Source organism: Acinonyx jubatus, chromosome B4 (assembly GCF_027475565.1).
Source record: "Acinonyx jubatus isolate Ajub_Pintada_27869175 chromosome B4, VMU_Ajub_asm_v1.0, whole genome shotgun sequence".
Lineage (NCBI taxonomy): Eukaryota > Metazoa > Chordata > Mammalia > Carnivora > Felidae > Acinonyx > Acinonyx jubatus.
The window spans coordinates 39,841,005-39,854,572 of record NC_069387.1 but is presented as its reverse complement, the minus strand read 5'-3'; the positions used below and the strand labels follow the sequence as shown (position 1 = coordinate 39,854,572).

Genomic DNA, 13,568 nt, shown 5'->3' with positions numbered 1-13,568 from the left:
CAAACCTCCACTGGTAATGTGCCTGTGGAGCATCACCCTGAGCTGCAGCCTTGTTGTCACCGGGCCAAGGGTGGGAATGAGCCAGATGCCCTTCTTTCTGTCTTACAGGGATTTGGTTTGACATTCTCTCCGGGATCGGCAAGTTCTCTGTTATCAGCAACGTAAGTGTTAAATTTGTGACACCCTAGCCCTGTGGTAAGGGCTTTCCACAGGACCTGAGGTCTTCAGAGCAGGATACCAGCCCTCGTTACCTCCCAGCCTTTTCCTTCTGGAGCTTTGTTAAAGGCAGCCTCCTGGTTAGTAGTGCATACGTGGTGCCATTGGCCAGAGCCGCGCTACTATATCGTTAATTTCACAGAGAGAAAGGAAGGTAATTACTCACCAGAGTGCATACCGTGGCCTTAAGAGTCAAAATCTGATCTTTCCTCGGAGCCAAGAATAATGAGGAAAGAATTCTGCATATCTATCCATCTCTTTCCTTTCTTTTTCTCCTCCTGAGCTAAACAATACCTGGAGCATTGCCCGGGCGGCGGTTCCTAATTACGGTTCCTCCAAGCTGTCAATGTGAAGTCCTAATTATTCCCATGGAGTCTGGCACCGCGTAGGTTAAGATAGGACATGCAAGAAGAGGGGTCCTACCTGTTGTGACCTCTTTAACTGCCTTGCCAGACATGTCCACATTTCAGAGGAAATCCTGATGGGCCCAAGCCAATAGCAACTTCTGCTTCTGCCTTTTGTATGGATGGTGGCTAGGCAGGGCCTCCTGTCCTACCTCCCAAGAAAAGACCCCCAGCTTGGCACCTCCCAAGAAAGCCACCACCCATTTTCTCCTGGGAGAGAAACATTGATTCTGTACTTGGCTGCCTATTAAGAACACATAAAAGGCCAGGAGAGGCAGGAGGAAAGGCAGAGAGTCAGCCCACTGCACTGTGAATGTTCAATGTAGGAAGCGCATATCTTGTGGCTGAGAAATGAGGTGCAATTTGAAAACAGATCAGTAGCTCCTTTGGGGTTGTGTCTACTGGAAAAGAGGCCCTGCGTTCTAGGTACTTTCTATCATATGACAGAATGACAAGAAATCTTACTTCCCTGGGTTTCTGTCTTCTTTACCTATCTGTAAACATGAGAGAGCATAAGATTACCCACCAAATAGGATCATTCTGGAAATTAAATGGGAAGATGAAAGGACATGTAGCAAGTGCTCAGTAAGTTGTAGCTGTGGTGATTGTAAGCACATTACTCATTCTCAAATATGGTATGGCCATCCGCACTCATATATACATTTAGAAAACAACGCCTAAACTACATTTTTAAAAGGGCTTTAATTGTTAGTGCAGAATACAGTATAAACACCTGCCAAAAAGATTTAAGGTTTTCTTTGCAGAAAGTACCTCTACATTTAAACATGCAATCACTCACTTGGTGTTTGGTTTGCTCCGTAGACATTTATAGAACACTTAAATATGCCAGATAGTATGTTAGGTACGTGTGGTTCGATCGGGCAAGACCCGCTGCTTTCTTTGGTTGAAAGAACAACTTCCGTTACATGCTGTGCTGAAAAGTGTCAATGGACAATGGTCAAATTGGGGGAACTGTGGACCCATATCCTTGGTATTCCTGGTTTTCTGGTGTCACTCAGAGGCAGATGTACATGGCCATTCAGTGTCCTTGCACATTGCACTTAAGTGACACTCTAATCAACGTCAGTAATTTTCTCAGAATATCTTCTACTCTGCTTTGACTTGGCTAACACCAGTGTCAATTCAGACCAGAGGTGGCTCATTCTCTCCAGAACCAAATGATCCACACTGGCTTAGCACCCTTTGCATCAGGGATTGTAATTCACCCTCCTGACAGCCACTGTCTGTGGATTCCCTTACACATAGCAAAGATGGAAAAGTCGTGGGAGCTCAGAGATAAGGACTTCTGTATCAGCCAGAGCAGTGCCTCTGGATGGGGAGCCCAAGGGGCAGCAGTCTGTCAGCCAGAAGGACCCTGTTCCACCTGATAGCATCCATCCTGACCACTCCTCAAGTGCGTGTGCTCTGTCCTGCAGGCTTTTGTCATTGCCATCACCTCTGACTTCATCCCCCGTCTCGTGTACCAGTATGCCTATAGTCACAACGGGACCCTGCACGGCTTTGTCAACCACACCCTCTCCTTTTTCAACGTCAGCCAGCTGAAGGAGGGAACACAACCAGAAAACTCACAGTTTGACCAGGAAGTTCAGTTCTGCAGGTAAAGAACTCGGGAGGAGGAGGGCAGCAGATGACTGGATGTGGTAGATCCAACTAATTATCTGGAAGATCTAGATTGATATCACTCTCCTCTCCATCTTTCTCCTGCCCTGAACCTTCCGAATAACTATAAATCAATTTCAGTGCATCAATAAATGTTTATTGAGTGCCTTTTGCTAGACACTATGGAGCAAAGAAGTATATAGCCTTGTCCTTACCATGAAGAGGTTTATGGGCTGGTTGGAAGAAATAAACAGAGCGGATAAGACATAGCAGGCTATTCAGGGATTATATCTAGTGTGGAACATGAGCACTGTGGGTGTTCAGAAGAGAGAAAGATTGGTGGGGGCTAGAATGGGAAGGGTAGGCTTCCTGGAGGGCCTGAGGAGTCTTAAGACAGAAAGAGTATGCTAGGTGGGGAGTCGGCATGGGCTAAGTCATGGGGTGGGGATGAATTTGGGGTGTTAGATGAACACTTAGGGGCTAGGTGATGTAATTAGCAAGAAGAGTGCTTAGAAGATCACAGTAAGGAATAATATAGGAAATACAATATATCAAAACTCCTAGGATAGTATAAGCCAAAGCATTGTTGAATTTGAATAGGTAGATGAAGTAGGTAATGGGAAGTCTTGAAATACTGCAGGCATTGTAACATGATGTAATAGGAAGTTACCTTTTTAGAGCCAGGAATGATAGATAAAGTGTATGCGTAGGAGAATTAATCTAGTCTCAGAGAGAAGGATGGACTAGAATTGGGATAACTCCAGGAGGGTGGCTGAGTTGCTGCTGTCACCAGCCATGAACCTTGGTGAACATAGACCAGAGTGGTGGAAGGGGAAGTGAGAAGATGAGCTGTTTACTAGAATACCTGACAGCATTGGTGACAAGGGACAGAAGAGGGAGCCCAAGGCAAAAATACCTCCCAAGATTGGGCTGAAGTCAGAGGACCGGGCATGGTGGGTCCATTGACAGGGATGGGGAAGATGCTAAGAGAATCCAATTTTATGGTAAATATGATGAATTTTATTCCAATCACATCAATTAAAATAATGGTAGGAAGAATGATGTATCCCGGATAGACGGGCTACTCAGTGCTCGGTGGTGGGACCTCGAGTAGAGGATAGGCTCTGAGAGGTGAGGTGGGAAGAAAAAACAGAAGCCAGACCGTGAAGAATGTGGTGGGCATATGGAGGTGTGTGGACTTCATCTTAGGGCAGTGGGGAGCCACAGGGAGCAGGGATGAGATCCTACTTCTCATTAGTGTTCTCTGGCTGCAGTGTGAAGAGCAGTGGGTTACATGTGCAATAAAGAGATGCTCTACTCTACGGTGTAAGCAGGTGTCCAGAGAGTGGTGTCAGCATATTATCTAGATACAGCATATCACATAGGTGTACTTTAGGGCTACCTTTCCTAGATGGGTAATAATTGTTGATGGAAATCTCTGCCTCGGTATGCTCTACTCACTGCACGCTATGTGAACTTGTCTGGCCCAGGAGTTTGGGAGTGGTGGCTTAACCTGCTGATGTCTTTGTAAGCCAGGAGTCGTCAGTGGCTGTACAAAATAGAAATGAAGGAGAGTTGGGGGGGGGGGCAGGATGGGGAGGAAGAGAGGGAGGGAGAGAGGATGAGAGACAAGGAGAGAAGGAGAGAGAGATTGTGAGAAACAGAGAGAGCTCTAGAGCTAGCCCCAAAGCCAATGTTTAAAACTGCTTCCATGGTGGGAAATGAAAAGTTTGCCCTGGTTTTCTGGCAAATAGTGTTGGGAACTCTATGACCCTTCTTATTCTTAGCTTTCAGTGACCTCTGGAGATAAATGTGGTCAAATAAAACTGAGGTCTCGGGCTCCAGCCCAGCCTCGCCAGGGATAGAGGTATCTTAAAAATAGCAATAAAAGTTAGGACAAGTCTCCAGCTGCCCATTTGAGATGCATTCCCAGCATTTTTGGAGCAACATTTTCTTCAGGCCTTTAGCTGCTCCAGCAGGAGGCTGCTCCAGAAACAGTCCGGCGACGTCAGGCAGCAGGCATGATTAGTGGCTACCGACAGGGTTGAAGGGCTACCATGTCCTGTACGGTGGGTGGTGGCTCAGGCTTCTGGCTCCACTGGAAGGGAGCAGAGGGTCAGTATGGGAGAGAGCCTGGCTGGGGATCTGGGTACGGGAGCTTGGGGAGCCTACTTGGGCATGGCCAACCCAATGGGTCTGCTTAGAGGTGCTGAACATCCAGAAACAGCATCCTTGGTGGCCCCTGCTAGGTTTCTTTGCAGGGCCCGAGTTCTTTCATATCCCAAAGTCATGTGAAAAGTCTTTGAAGAGGCAAGTTCTCTTCAGTACATGGCTGCCTCTCATCTGTTCCTCGCTGAAACCAGAGGGAGACTCAGCTTTTCCGGGTGTTTCCTTTCCTGATCTTTATCAACCACTGGATTAACGTGGTTCTCATTAGTTCGTAATTGCCTGTACTGTTTTCCCTTGTCAAAGGCCAGTTTTGGAAGGCAGTTTGAAGTAGCTCAGATGGTATGAAAATATTGTATGTAATTGTGTTTAGCATTAATATGACATTAATTTCCATCGGGACTATTAAAACAATTAACATACCGTGGTTGGAGTTGAGAGATGTATTTACTAATTGATTCATAGTGTAACTAAAACCTCATTTTTGGAAAAAGCCATTCCTGAGTGTTGATGTCTAACTCCTCTGTCCGTTACTTCGGTATGTCCTCTTCCTGCCCACGGTGATTTTGTATTACGATGAATTGTGGCAGGTGTCATGGTCACTGGTCACTCCTGCAAGTGAGGATGGTGGGGGGACATCTGAGCCAGGAGTCTCTCTTCCTTCTCCACATCTCAGTTTCCCCATCTATAAAAATGGGAACTTGGAATTAATAATCTCCGAAGATTCCTTTCTGTTTCTAAAAAATTAGTATTTCATGATACATGTAATATATTAATCTGTTCTATAGAGTCTATAAAAACTGTAAACATTACAAGCAACCTCTCTAACTCTGTCCTACCTCCACCCTAACCTCTGCCCAGTCCTGGGCACTTTTCCAACAGTAATCTCAGTCACACCTTTGTGTGAGTCTTTCTCAGACATTTCTCCATGCATCATCATCAAGTGAACTCATAGAACCTTTAGGGTATTTCATGGCTTTGTTTTATAATAGTGAAATACATTTTGAATTCATGGGAACCTTCTTTCTTTAGGTAGTGTATAAATACAACTCAATGTGATTTTTCATAGTGTTAGAACAATCTCGATATAATCTTAAAGTAACTTAAAGCTAAGATATAATGATTTTTGTACCAGTTTCACTTACTGTGTGTGAGTCTGTCTCAGTTAACACTATAATTTAGGTCCTGAAAGCTTAGTATAAAAGTGCACGGAACAGAATATCACCGTTAATTATATTCTTTTGAAATTATGAACTTTTTTGCTATCATAGAAGTAATTCTGTATACATAGGTATATACACAAAAGGAAAACACTTTCTCCTTAGCCCCCACCCCAGTCATTGTCAGGAAACCATCCTGTTTATTCTCTGTGGAAGCCTCCAGAAATCACATTCACATGCATTGTCTTACTTAATTTTCACTGTGCTTTCCTTTAACATTTAATGTACTCACACACGTGTTCATTTATTTGTGGCTGGTGGGAGAGAGCTGGAGCACTTCTCTGTACTCAGCACATTTCACTAGCCCCATTTAACAGATCAGAATGCTGAGGTTCAGAGGTAGGAAATAAGTTTCATGGGGTCTTACAGTTAGTAAGTGACAGAGCCACTCCCAGGGCACACTAGCTCATTAGACACTCTAGTTGTTTGTAATTACAAGCCTCTCATTATTATGAGACTCCAGGGAACTCTCAAAATCAATGTTAAGACTCAGAATAAGGAGAGCCTTGGAGGGGTGAGGGTGAGAAAGGAATGGCTCCTAAAATCATACTTCCGAGCTTAAGTCCCAGCCAGCAGGTGCAGGAGGTGACCCGCTATGGAGGTCGCCCAGTGCTTGGCCACTCACAGGGACTTTAGGAGACGTACTCCCTCAACCAGGGTGAAGTATCTCGTTTGGGAAGGCCTTTGAGCTGATGGGAACAGAGCAGAAGTTCTACTTCCCACAGGCTTGAGGCTTACCTATTTTGTGCCATTTCCCTGGACAGAGATCCTGACAGAAGCCCCTTGCAGATGTGGCAGTGGCTGACTTTCTCATTCATATCAGCACGATGGGAAACTTGGAGCATCTGCGCCCGAGTGCTCAGAAATCCCCCTGGAATGCCAGGGGGAGCCGGGAAGAGGGGCACATGTGCTCTGTCCTCTTAAAGAAAGAGGCGTATTCCATAATGTGCCTTCAGTCGAGGGAGAAAGAATAGCTAGTGTGTATTGGGCATGTACCTGATAGGCCAGGTGCTGTCGGGTGCTCTTCATTGACCTTTCCTCCTCATTACATGCCACCTGGGAGCTGGAACATTGAGGCTACTTCATAGACCAGCACCATGGCCATCAGCACATCAGGTAACTTTTTAGAGGACATAGAACTAAAGTGGTAGAGAAGACCTCAAGCCCTCACCTGGTGACTCCAAAGCCCATGCCTTTGCCAGTGCCGTGCCCTGGGCTTAGAAGCCAAACAGACCTAGCAGACAACCATCACTGCTGCGGACGCAATTAAGTCCATTTTTTTGTGGCCACTTCTAGTCTTAATTATCTCCTTGTTTAATTAGCGTCTTCTTGTTGCTCAGGGAAAACATTTGATAAGCTTGACTTCTTAGGATGCCACTTTAAACAATTATGAAATCTGAACTTCTATTGGAATGTAAACAACCAATCATTTACCTGGTGGCAGAGGCTTACCGAAATCATATTTTTCAAACTATGAGTCATTGTTCATTAGCAGATTATGAAATCATCTTAGCAGATCATGGTCAGCATTTGAAAGACTAGAATAGGATAAGATAGGGTAGGATAGAATCAGAAAATATCAGTGCACACAGCCAGGGTAAGTATGTTTTGTGTAATTTTTATTTCCTTGACATGTACTTATGTGTGCATTAATGTAAAATTAATGTAATGTATTTCTTAGTAATGTAGGTCACAGTTTTTTTTTTAAAGTTAGCTTTGGAAAGGGAAACGTGAACAGATGCAGAACTCATCTGTGTCTTGTTCTTGTCTGTGGGTAGTTTGTCCTGTCATTCCCAACAGGGCTCCCTCTAGCCCATTGGCGTAGGGGTATTTCCAAGTAAAGCTTTCTGGAAATATCTGTGTTAGTCTTTCCTCAGATCTTTGATTAAATGGATGTGCTTGTTAGCTTTTAAAAATGTCTTGGACACTCGAGGAGGGCAAAGTGACATTTCCAAAAGCTGTGGCGAGTGAGGAGCAGAAGTGGGACCAGAATTAGATTATTTATGGACTCTTTTCAGACTGGGAAAAAGAGGAGTGAGCAGTGGCCCCTACACCGAGGCCAGTGAGCAGCTGTCCCTTCCTAGATGGAGCTAGAGAACAAGACAAACAGACTTTGATTATAGCAGGAGGGATGGGCTGGACCTGGGGAGGGATGTGCCTGTGGTACAAAATGGGCATATGTCCCGCCTCCTGAGGTCTTGGGAAGAGTAGAGAAATCCCCTTTTGCCGTGAGATCCTTTGGTGGGGGGAGCAGCAGGAGGGCGGGCGAGCCGGGGTTTTTCCCACTCCAAAGTGTCCCTGTCCTTTAAGCCATGCTCTCCCTGTCTCCCGTCAGCAAGCATAATCTGGGGTTGGCCGTGCTTCTGTCCTTAGCCATGGATGGATATGCTGAATCCTGTGGTGTTTTGCTGGGCTGCAGTTAGCTTTGCTTTTCATCCGGATGGCAAAGTGAGCCTGCAACAGCTGTGATCAGCTGTTGGAAGTGGGGGTGGGGAAGGGGCAGCTTCTGGCCTCCTGCCCAACCCTAGTTGACTGCTTAGTATCAGCCTCTGTCTCTGTTGCTGACTCTGCCGCTGTGCCTTTTTCTTTCTGGGGTGTGTGTGGGTGTGTGTGTGTGTGTGTGTGTGTGTCTCTTTTCCTCTTCCTCCTTTTTTCCTTCTCTTCTTCTTGCATCTCTCCTTGGACAGTGGGAAGCCACCGTGCTTTTTCCTGGATCTTTTAGGGCAGCTGGCTCGTTCAGGGCAGGGAAGGGACAGAAAGCACCCATTTCTGAATCCCCTGCCTCAAACTGCAGCTGTTGGTGAGGTGCTTTGTGACAATAGAGAAAAGGCCTGCCTTCAGCCAGACTTGGGGTCTCACCTTGACTCTGCTTCTTGCTGGCCATGAGAGAGACCTTGGCAAGTAATTGACTTTCCCTGAGCCTCAGTTTCCTCCTGTGTCATGTGGATATCAGTGCCTGCCCAAGGATGTTGTGGTGGAGATCCAATGGGGAAAACTTCCAGTAAAGCTCCTTGCTCAGGGATTGGCACATTCTGCATGTTCCTTTGTGGCCCCTCCTCGGGCAGAGTCCCCTGCCCGCCCCTGCCTTCCTTGGCAGCCATGCACCCACTTGGTGGCCTCATGCCACCCTACTCCTTCCCCCAGCTCGCGGCTTGTTTTGCTTTTACTCAACGTCAAAGATCTATTGAATTCCAGGGAGAAAACAGTTCCACGAAGGGTTATAATTCTTCTGGTACCAGCTCTTGTCACTTTTCCAGGCTTAGAAAAAAGTGAGTCTGAAAAAATGAGCCATTTTTAACATGAGTCATCACAGAATGGGGGTGAAAAGGCAGCGGTGAGGAAAAGCCCTAGATGGTTCCACGGGTCTGAGAAAGAGGCACAAGTTTACATCACGCACTGACATTGTGTTTCTTTTCTTTCCTTTCCTTTCTTTTTCTTTTCTTTTCCTTTTTTTGAGAGAGAGAGAAAGCATGTGCGTGCACACGCGTTGGGGGGATGGCGGGGAGAGAATCTCAAGCAGGCTCCCTGCCTAGCTCAGAACCCAATGCCAGGTTCTGTCTCACAGCTGACCATGAGATCATGACCTGAGCTGAAATCAAGAGTTGGATGCTTAACTGACTGAGCCACTAAGGCACTCCTGACATTTTGTTTCTTTAGCCACATGGACAGATCATAAATATGATCAGTAGAAGAAGATACGGACCAATAGCAACTATTACTGCCACCCCCCAAATTCACTCAGCCTTGAGCTTGGTCTGAGTCAGCCTTCCTTGGGGTGCAAGAATGCAGCTACCAAGCAAGGCCAGCCCCTCTATGGCTGTGGTCCTGAAACAGCTAGCCAGAAAGGAAGCCTAGGATTGTCCACAGGTGCTTGTGTTCTCCCTGAGCCCCTGGACTGCAGAGAACTGTCCAAGGTTTCTGGGCATCTCCCCTCCCTTCTCAAGCTCATGGAGCCAACATGGATCCACTGCCTTGGGCTCCTCTGGAAGAAGAATCCAGACACCAGAGGAAGCTGTGGGGGATGTTGGAGAGAGTGTTGGAAAAAGACATATCAAGGCCAAGACTGGTTGTTTTGGACTTTGGTACTTTTATTCCATGGACACTTGTTGGTTTATTCCACGGTTTGTCAGTATTCTCTTCTACTGACCATGTTATGATCTGTCCACATGGCTTAAGTTCCACAGACATTTGTTCCTCCCTGCTTCCTGCTACTTCCCAAATTGGGGAGGCAGGGGCTTGCCTGCTGCTCTCATCCTTGAGGTTTCCCCCTGGAGAAGCACCCCCTTCCCTCCACCTCGTCCCAATCTTAACACCACCTTTCTCTCTGGGCAGGTTTAAGGATTACCGAGAACCGCCATGGGCCCCGAACCCGTATGAGTTTTCCAAACAGTACTGGTCCATTCTGTCTGCCCGTCTGGCTTTTGTCATAATCTTCCAGGTGAGTTGTTCAGATAAAGAGTAGCCAGTTAGAATCCAGGCTGCAGGGGTAAAGACCACATGGCTCTTCGCCTGCTCCTCATCTGCAGGTTTTAATGGCGCTGTGACCTAGGGGTGTCTGCATGTGGCAGGCAGAAGTGAGTGCCTCCCCAGAGGAGGCAGGAAGCACTCTTGAGAGGGCTTCCATTCATGGATGGATTTGCAGCAAGAGAATAGAACACAGAGTAAGGTTACAAGACAGATGTGGAGTAAGTTGCAGGGTGGAGATAGAGTCCCGTTCAGACGTAAGACAAGACAGGAAGTAAGAAGAGCAGTGGAAACCAGAATCTCATCCCCGATGCAGACAAACAGTCCCGCCTGGTCTCTGCAGCCCAAGAAAAGGCTCAAGTTCTGAATCATTCTTCTAGCTCTCGGCTGGCTCCCTCCTTTGTTAGAGTGCCTCAGCCCCTGAGACATCTGGCGGAGAGGGCCCCAGAGCCATCCGGCCATGCCTCGGTGAATAGCAAACTCGAGCCCCGTGATTGCTATCTCTGACAATGGCCGCAGCTCCGGTTGCACGGTTGCACGGCAGAGATCCGCCAAGTGCGTGGCCCCAGCTCCCACTTGGGGTCCTGCCGGCCTTCAAGATCCTTTTCTCTTCCACTCCCTCAGGCTTTTGTATTCCCTGAAGGCAGATCTCTGGAGGGCTGTAAGATATCTGGCTTTGCCCCTGGCCCAGGAAGTGGAGAAGCCCCTCGGCTAGTCTTTCACCTAAAGAAGATAGCCATTCTTCCTCTGGGGAGATGGGGCAGTCTGTGAGAAAAACCACTCCGATGCCCCCCTGCAGGTGTCCCCTGGCTTTCCCACAGCTCACCTGTAACATTTGTTGGCACTGTGAAAGTTGGCTTAAGAGAAGAGTGTGACTCGAAGCAGCTTTAGAGCATGAATGCACCCAGGAGCCTCTGGAAACAGCAGCTGGTCCTGGGGCCCTCCTCTGGGCCCCTGGGTGCAAGCGAGGTTCAAGGTCAAGGTGGGACTAGGTTTGGAGCCTGGAAGACAGCCATACCCTTATGATCTTGTGCCCAGATCTCAGAGCAAGCATGTGATTGGCAGGCAGAGAAGGCCACCACTGGAGCAGCATACTGGGCAGAGCATGGCCTGGGGAACTGGGTGGGGATCGGGCCATGCTGGCACTGTTGTGATATATTTACCACTTCAGTGGAAAATGCTGCAGGATAAGGTAGTCCTGTCTTACCTGCGTTTCCAAGGGAAGGGATGGGGCTCCACAGGTGGAAGAAGGAAGCCAATTACAAGTGTGCACAGAAGCTTAGAAAGGAGAAGGGGAAGCTAGGGGCAGGGACCCTAGCTGGGCCAGTGTGACTGGCTTAGCAGGAAGAGAGAGCAGGATGAGTGTGAGGTTTGCTGAAACCAGAATTCAGCACAGAAACCAAAGGACTGGCTCTGATATGGAGGACAGAAGGCAAGCAGGAAGCAGGAGAGGAGCCGCTGGCCCAGCAGAAGCCCTGGAGAGGCCAGCAGGCTCTGCACCCACTTCCTAGAAGGCTCTGGAGCAGGGGACCTGGAGGCTGAGAAGCCAGGCGGGAAGAACCAGAGGGGAAAAAGCAATAGGTGACACTTCTCAAGCTCCACTGCGTGCAAGGTATTGACTTACTTAATCCTTGCAACAACTCTGAGAGGCAGGTGCTGTTACTGTTCCACTTTCTCCATGGGGACCCTGCGGGACAGACACTTCTGCTCATTGGTTAAGACCACCTGCCAGTAAGCAGAAGAGCCAGAGGAACACGGAGGTATCCTGCCCCTGGATCTGTGCTCTCCACCACTGCCACCATGGCATCACACTGCCAGCCCCGCTGCTGAGACCCTCACTCTGACCCACTGGGCTGGGCCTCTCCTCACAACCCTTCTCCTTTCTTTTTGGCAGAACCTCGTGATGTTCCTGAGTGTCCTCGTGGATTGGATGATCCCAGATATCCCCACGGATATCAGCGACCAGATCAAGAAAGAAAGGGGCCTGTTGGTGGACTTCTTCCTGAAGGAGGAGCACGAGAAACTCAAGCTGACGGACGAGCCAGCCCCAAGGAGCCTGGGAGGGGGGCGTCGGAGCAGGAGCCGGGCGGCCAGCTCGGCACCCTCGGGCCGAAGCCAGCCAGGCAGCATCGCGTCTTCTGCCTCACAGCACACCAATGTGTGAGCGAGTCGACCCCACCGCGGGGGCTGCCACAGTGGCAAGGGACCTCACGGAGCATGCCTGTGCACCTGCATGGGAGGGCTGGCTGGTGTCTGCCAGGGCCCGGCCTCAGGGGGTCTTTGCAAAGGTGCATTTGTGCAAAGAGAGAGGGGTTAGAGCGAGCGAGCGAGCAAGCACAAGCAGGAAGAGAACTGGAGCTGCTTCTCAGAAACTTCAAGCTTAAGTTCCTTTTAGGTCCTCTTTGATCCTTTTGGGGGATCGGCACCCCATTTTGAGTCACCTGGTGCAAGAACTGGGTATCTCTACCCCAGAGCTCCCAGGCGCCATGCACCTTCCTTGCGTTTCCTCAGGTGTCCCCTCTCACGTGGTCACAGTCTGTGAGAGGAGCAAGCCCCCCTCCTGAGCGATCCCTCTCCCCTTCCCACCAGCTCCCCAAGCAGACCCCTCTGAGTCGCTTGCAGCTGGGACTGTCACAGCCTCAGTGGGTACAAATTAAGTCACAGGGCTGATGGCTGTGGCCACAGGACTTGATGGTGAGTGGCAGAGGTCCCAACCTGAGCTTGTCTCCATGTCATGGGGATGCTTTGAGCTTGTGCAACTAACCATCACTTTATGCAGGTTCAGATTTAAAGTAATAAAATAAATCAAAACATTCTTTATAAAGATGCATCTCCTTGTCCGTGGCTCTCTCTCTTTCTGTCACTTCATACCAATATTTATTGAGGACCAACTGCTTCCCAGATGGTCTCTGAGATGAGAGATGAGCAGAGTAGAAGAGATAAAATGTTTGACTCATGGAGCTCACTTTCTGGGGAGAGACAGGATTTTAGCTAGTAATAAGGGCTCTGGAGAAATACAAGGGATAGAGGAGGCAGGAAATGTTAAAGCAGGAGATGTAAGGGGCTTACCATTTTATATACAAATCAATGACAGACCCGAGATGGTTCTGAGGTTACATCTTTCCTCCCAGAGCTGGGGGGCCAGATTTTCAAGTATAGTTGGAAGCAAAGGCCAAACACCATTCATCACCGTCCTTTGCACACTTCAGCCCCACACACTGTCCAGAAACCTGTTGCACAGTCCTCTTCCTCGGGACCCGGCCCCAGTTCCTCCCAGGTCATTCTCAGTGTCTGCATAGAAGCTTTGAGGAGGGCCACACTCCAGAGAAGACATGAGTGTTCTCATGTTTCAGCACACCTGGTAATTCGAGGGCCTGGGGTGCCGGGCTGGTCATCCTTGCCGCTCCCCATGGCTTCTGTGTCCTCCTGGCCACGTGCAGGATCGCACTGCCCTGCCAACTCTTGCTCTGGAAAGTAG

General features: G+C 48.5%; 1 protein-coding gene across 1 annotated transcript in view; it reads left to right on the top strand.

Annotated features, from left to right (window-relative positions):
• Window positions 1-12,914, top strand: part of ANO2 (anoctamin 2) — a 338,133-nt gene extending 325,219 nt beyond the window's left edge. Inside the window, exons 22-25 of the mRNA XM_027074096.2 lie at window positions 109-161; window positions 2,057-2,238; window positions 9,959-10,064; window positions 11,985-12,914. Of these exons, the coding sequence (XP_026929897.1) occupies window positions 109-161; window positions 2,057-2,238; window positions 9,959-10,064; window positions 11,985-12,254 (611 nt within the window). The 3' untranslated portion in view covers window positions 12,255-12,914. The remainder of the gene's footprint in view (window positions 1-108; window positions 162-2,056; window positions 2,239-9,958; window positions 10,065-11,984) is intronic.
• Window positions 12,915-13,568: the final 654 nt, after the last annotated feature.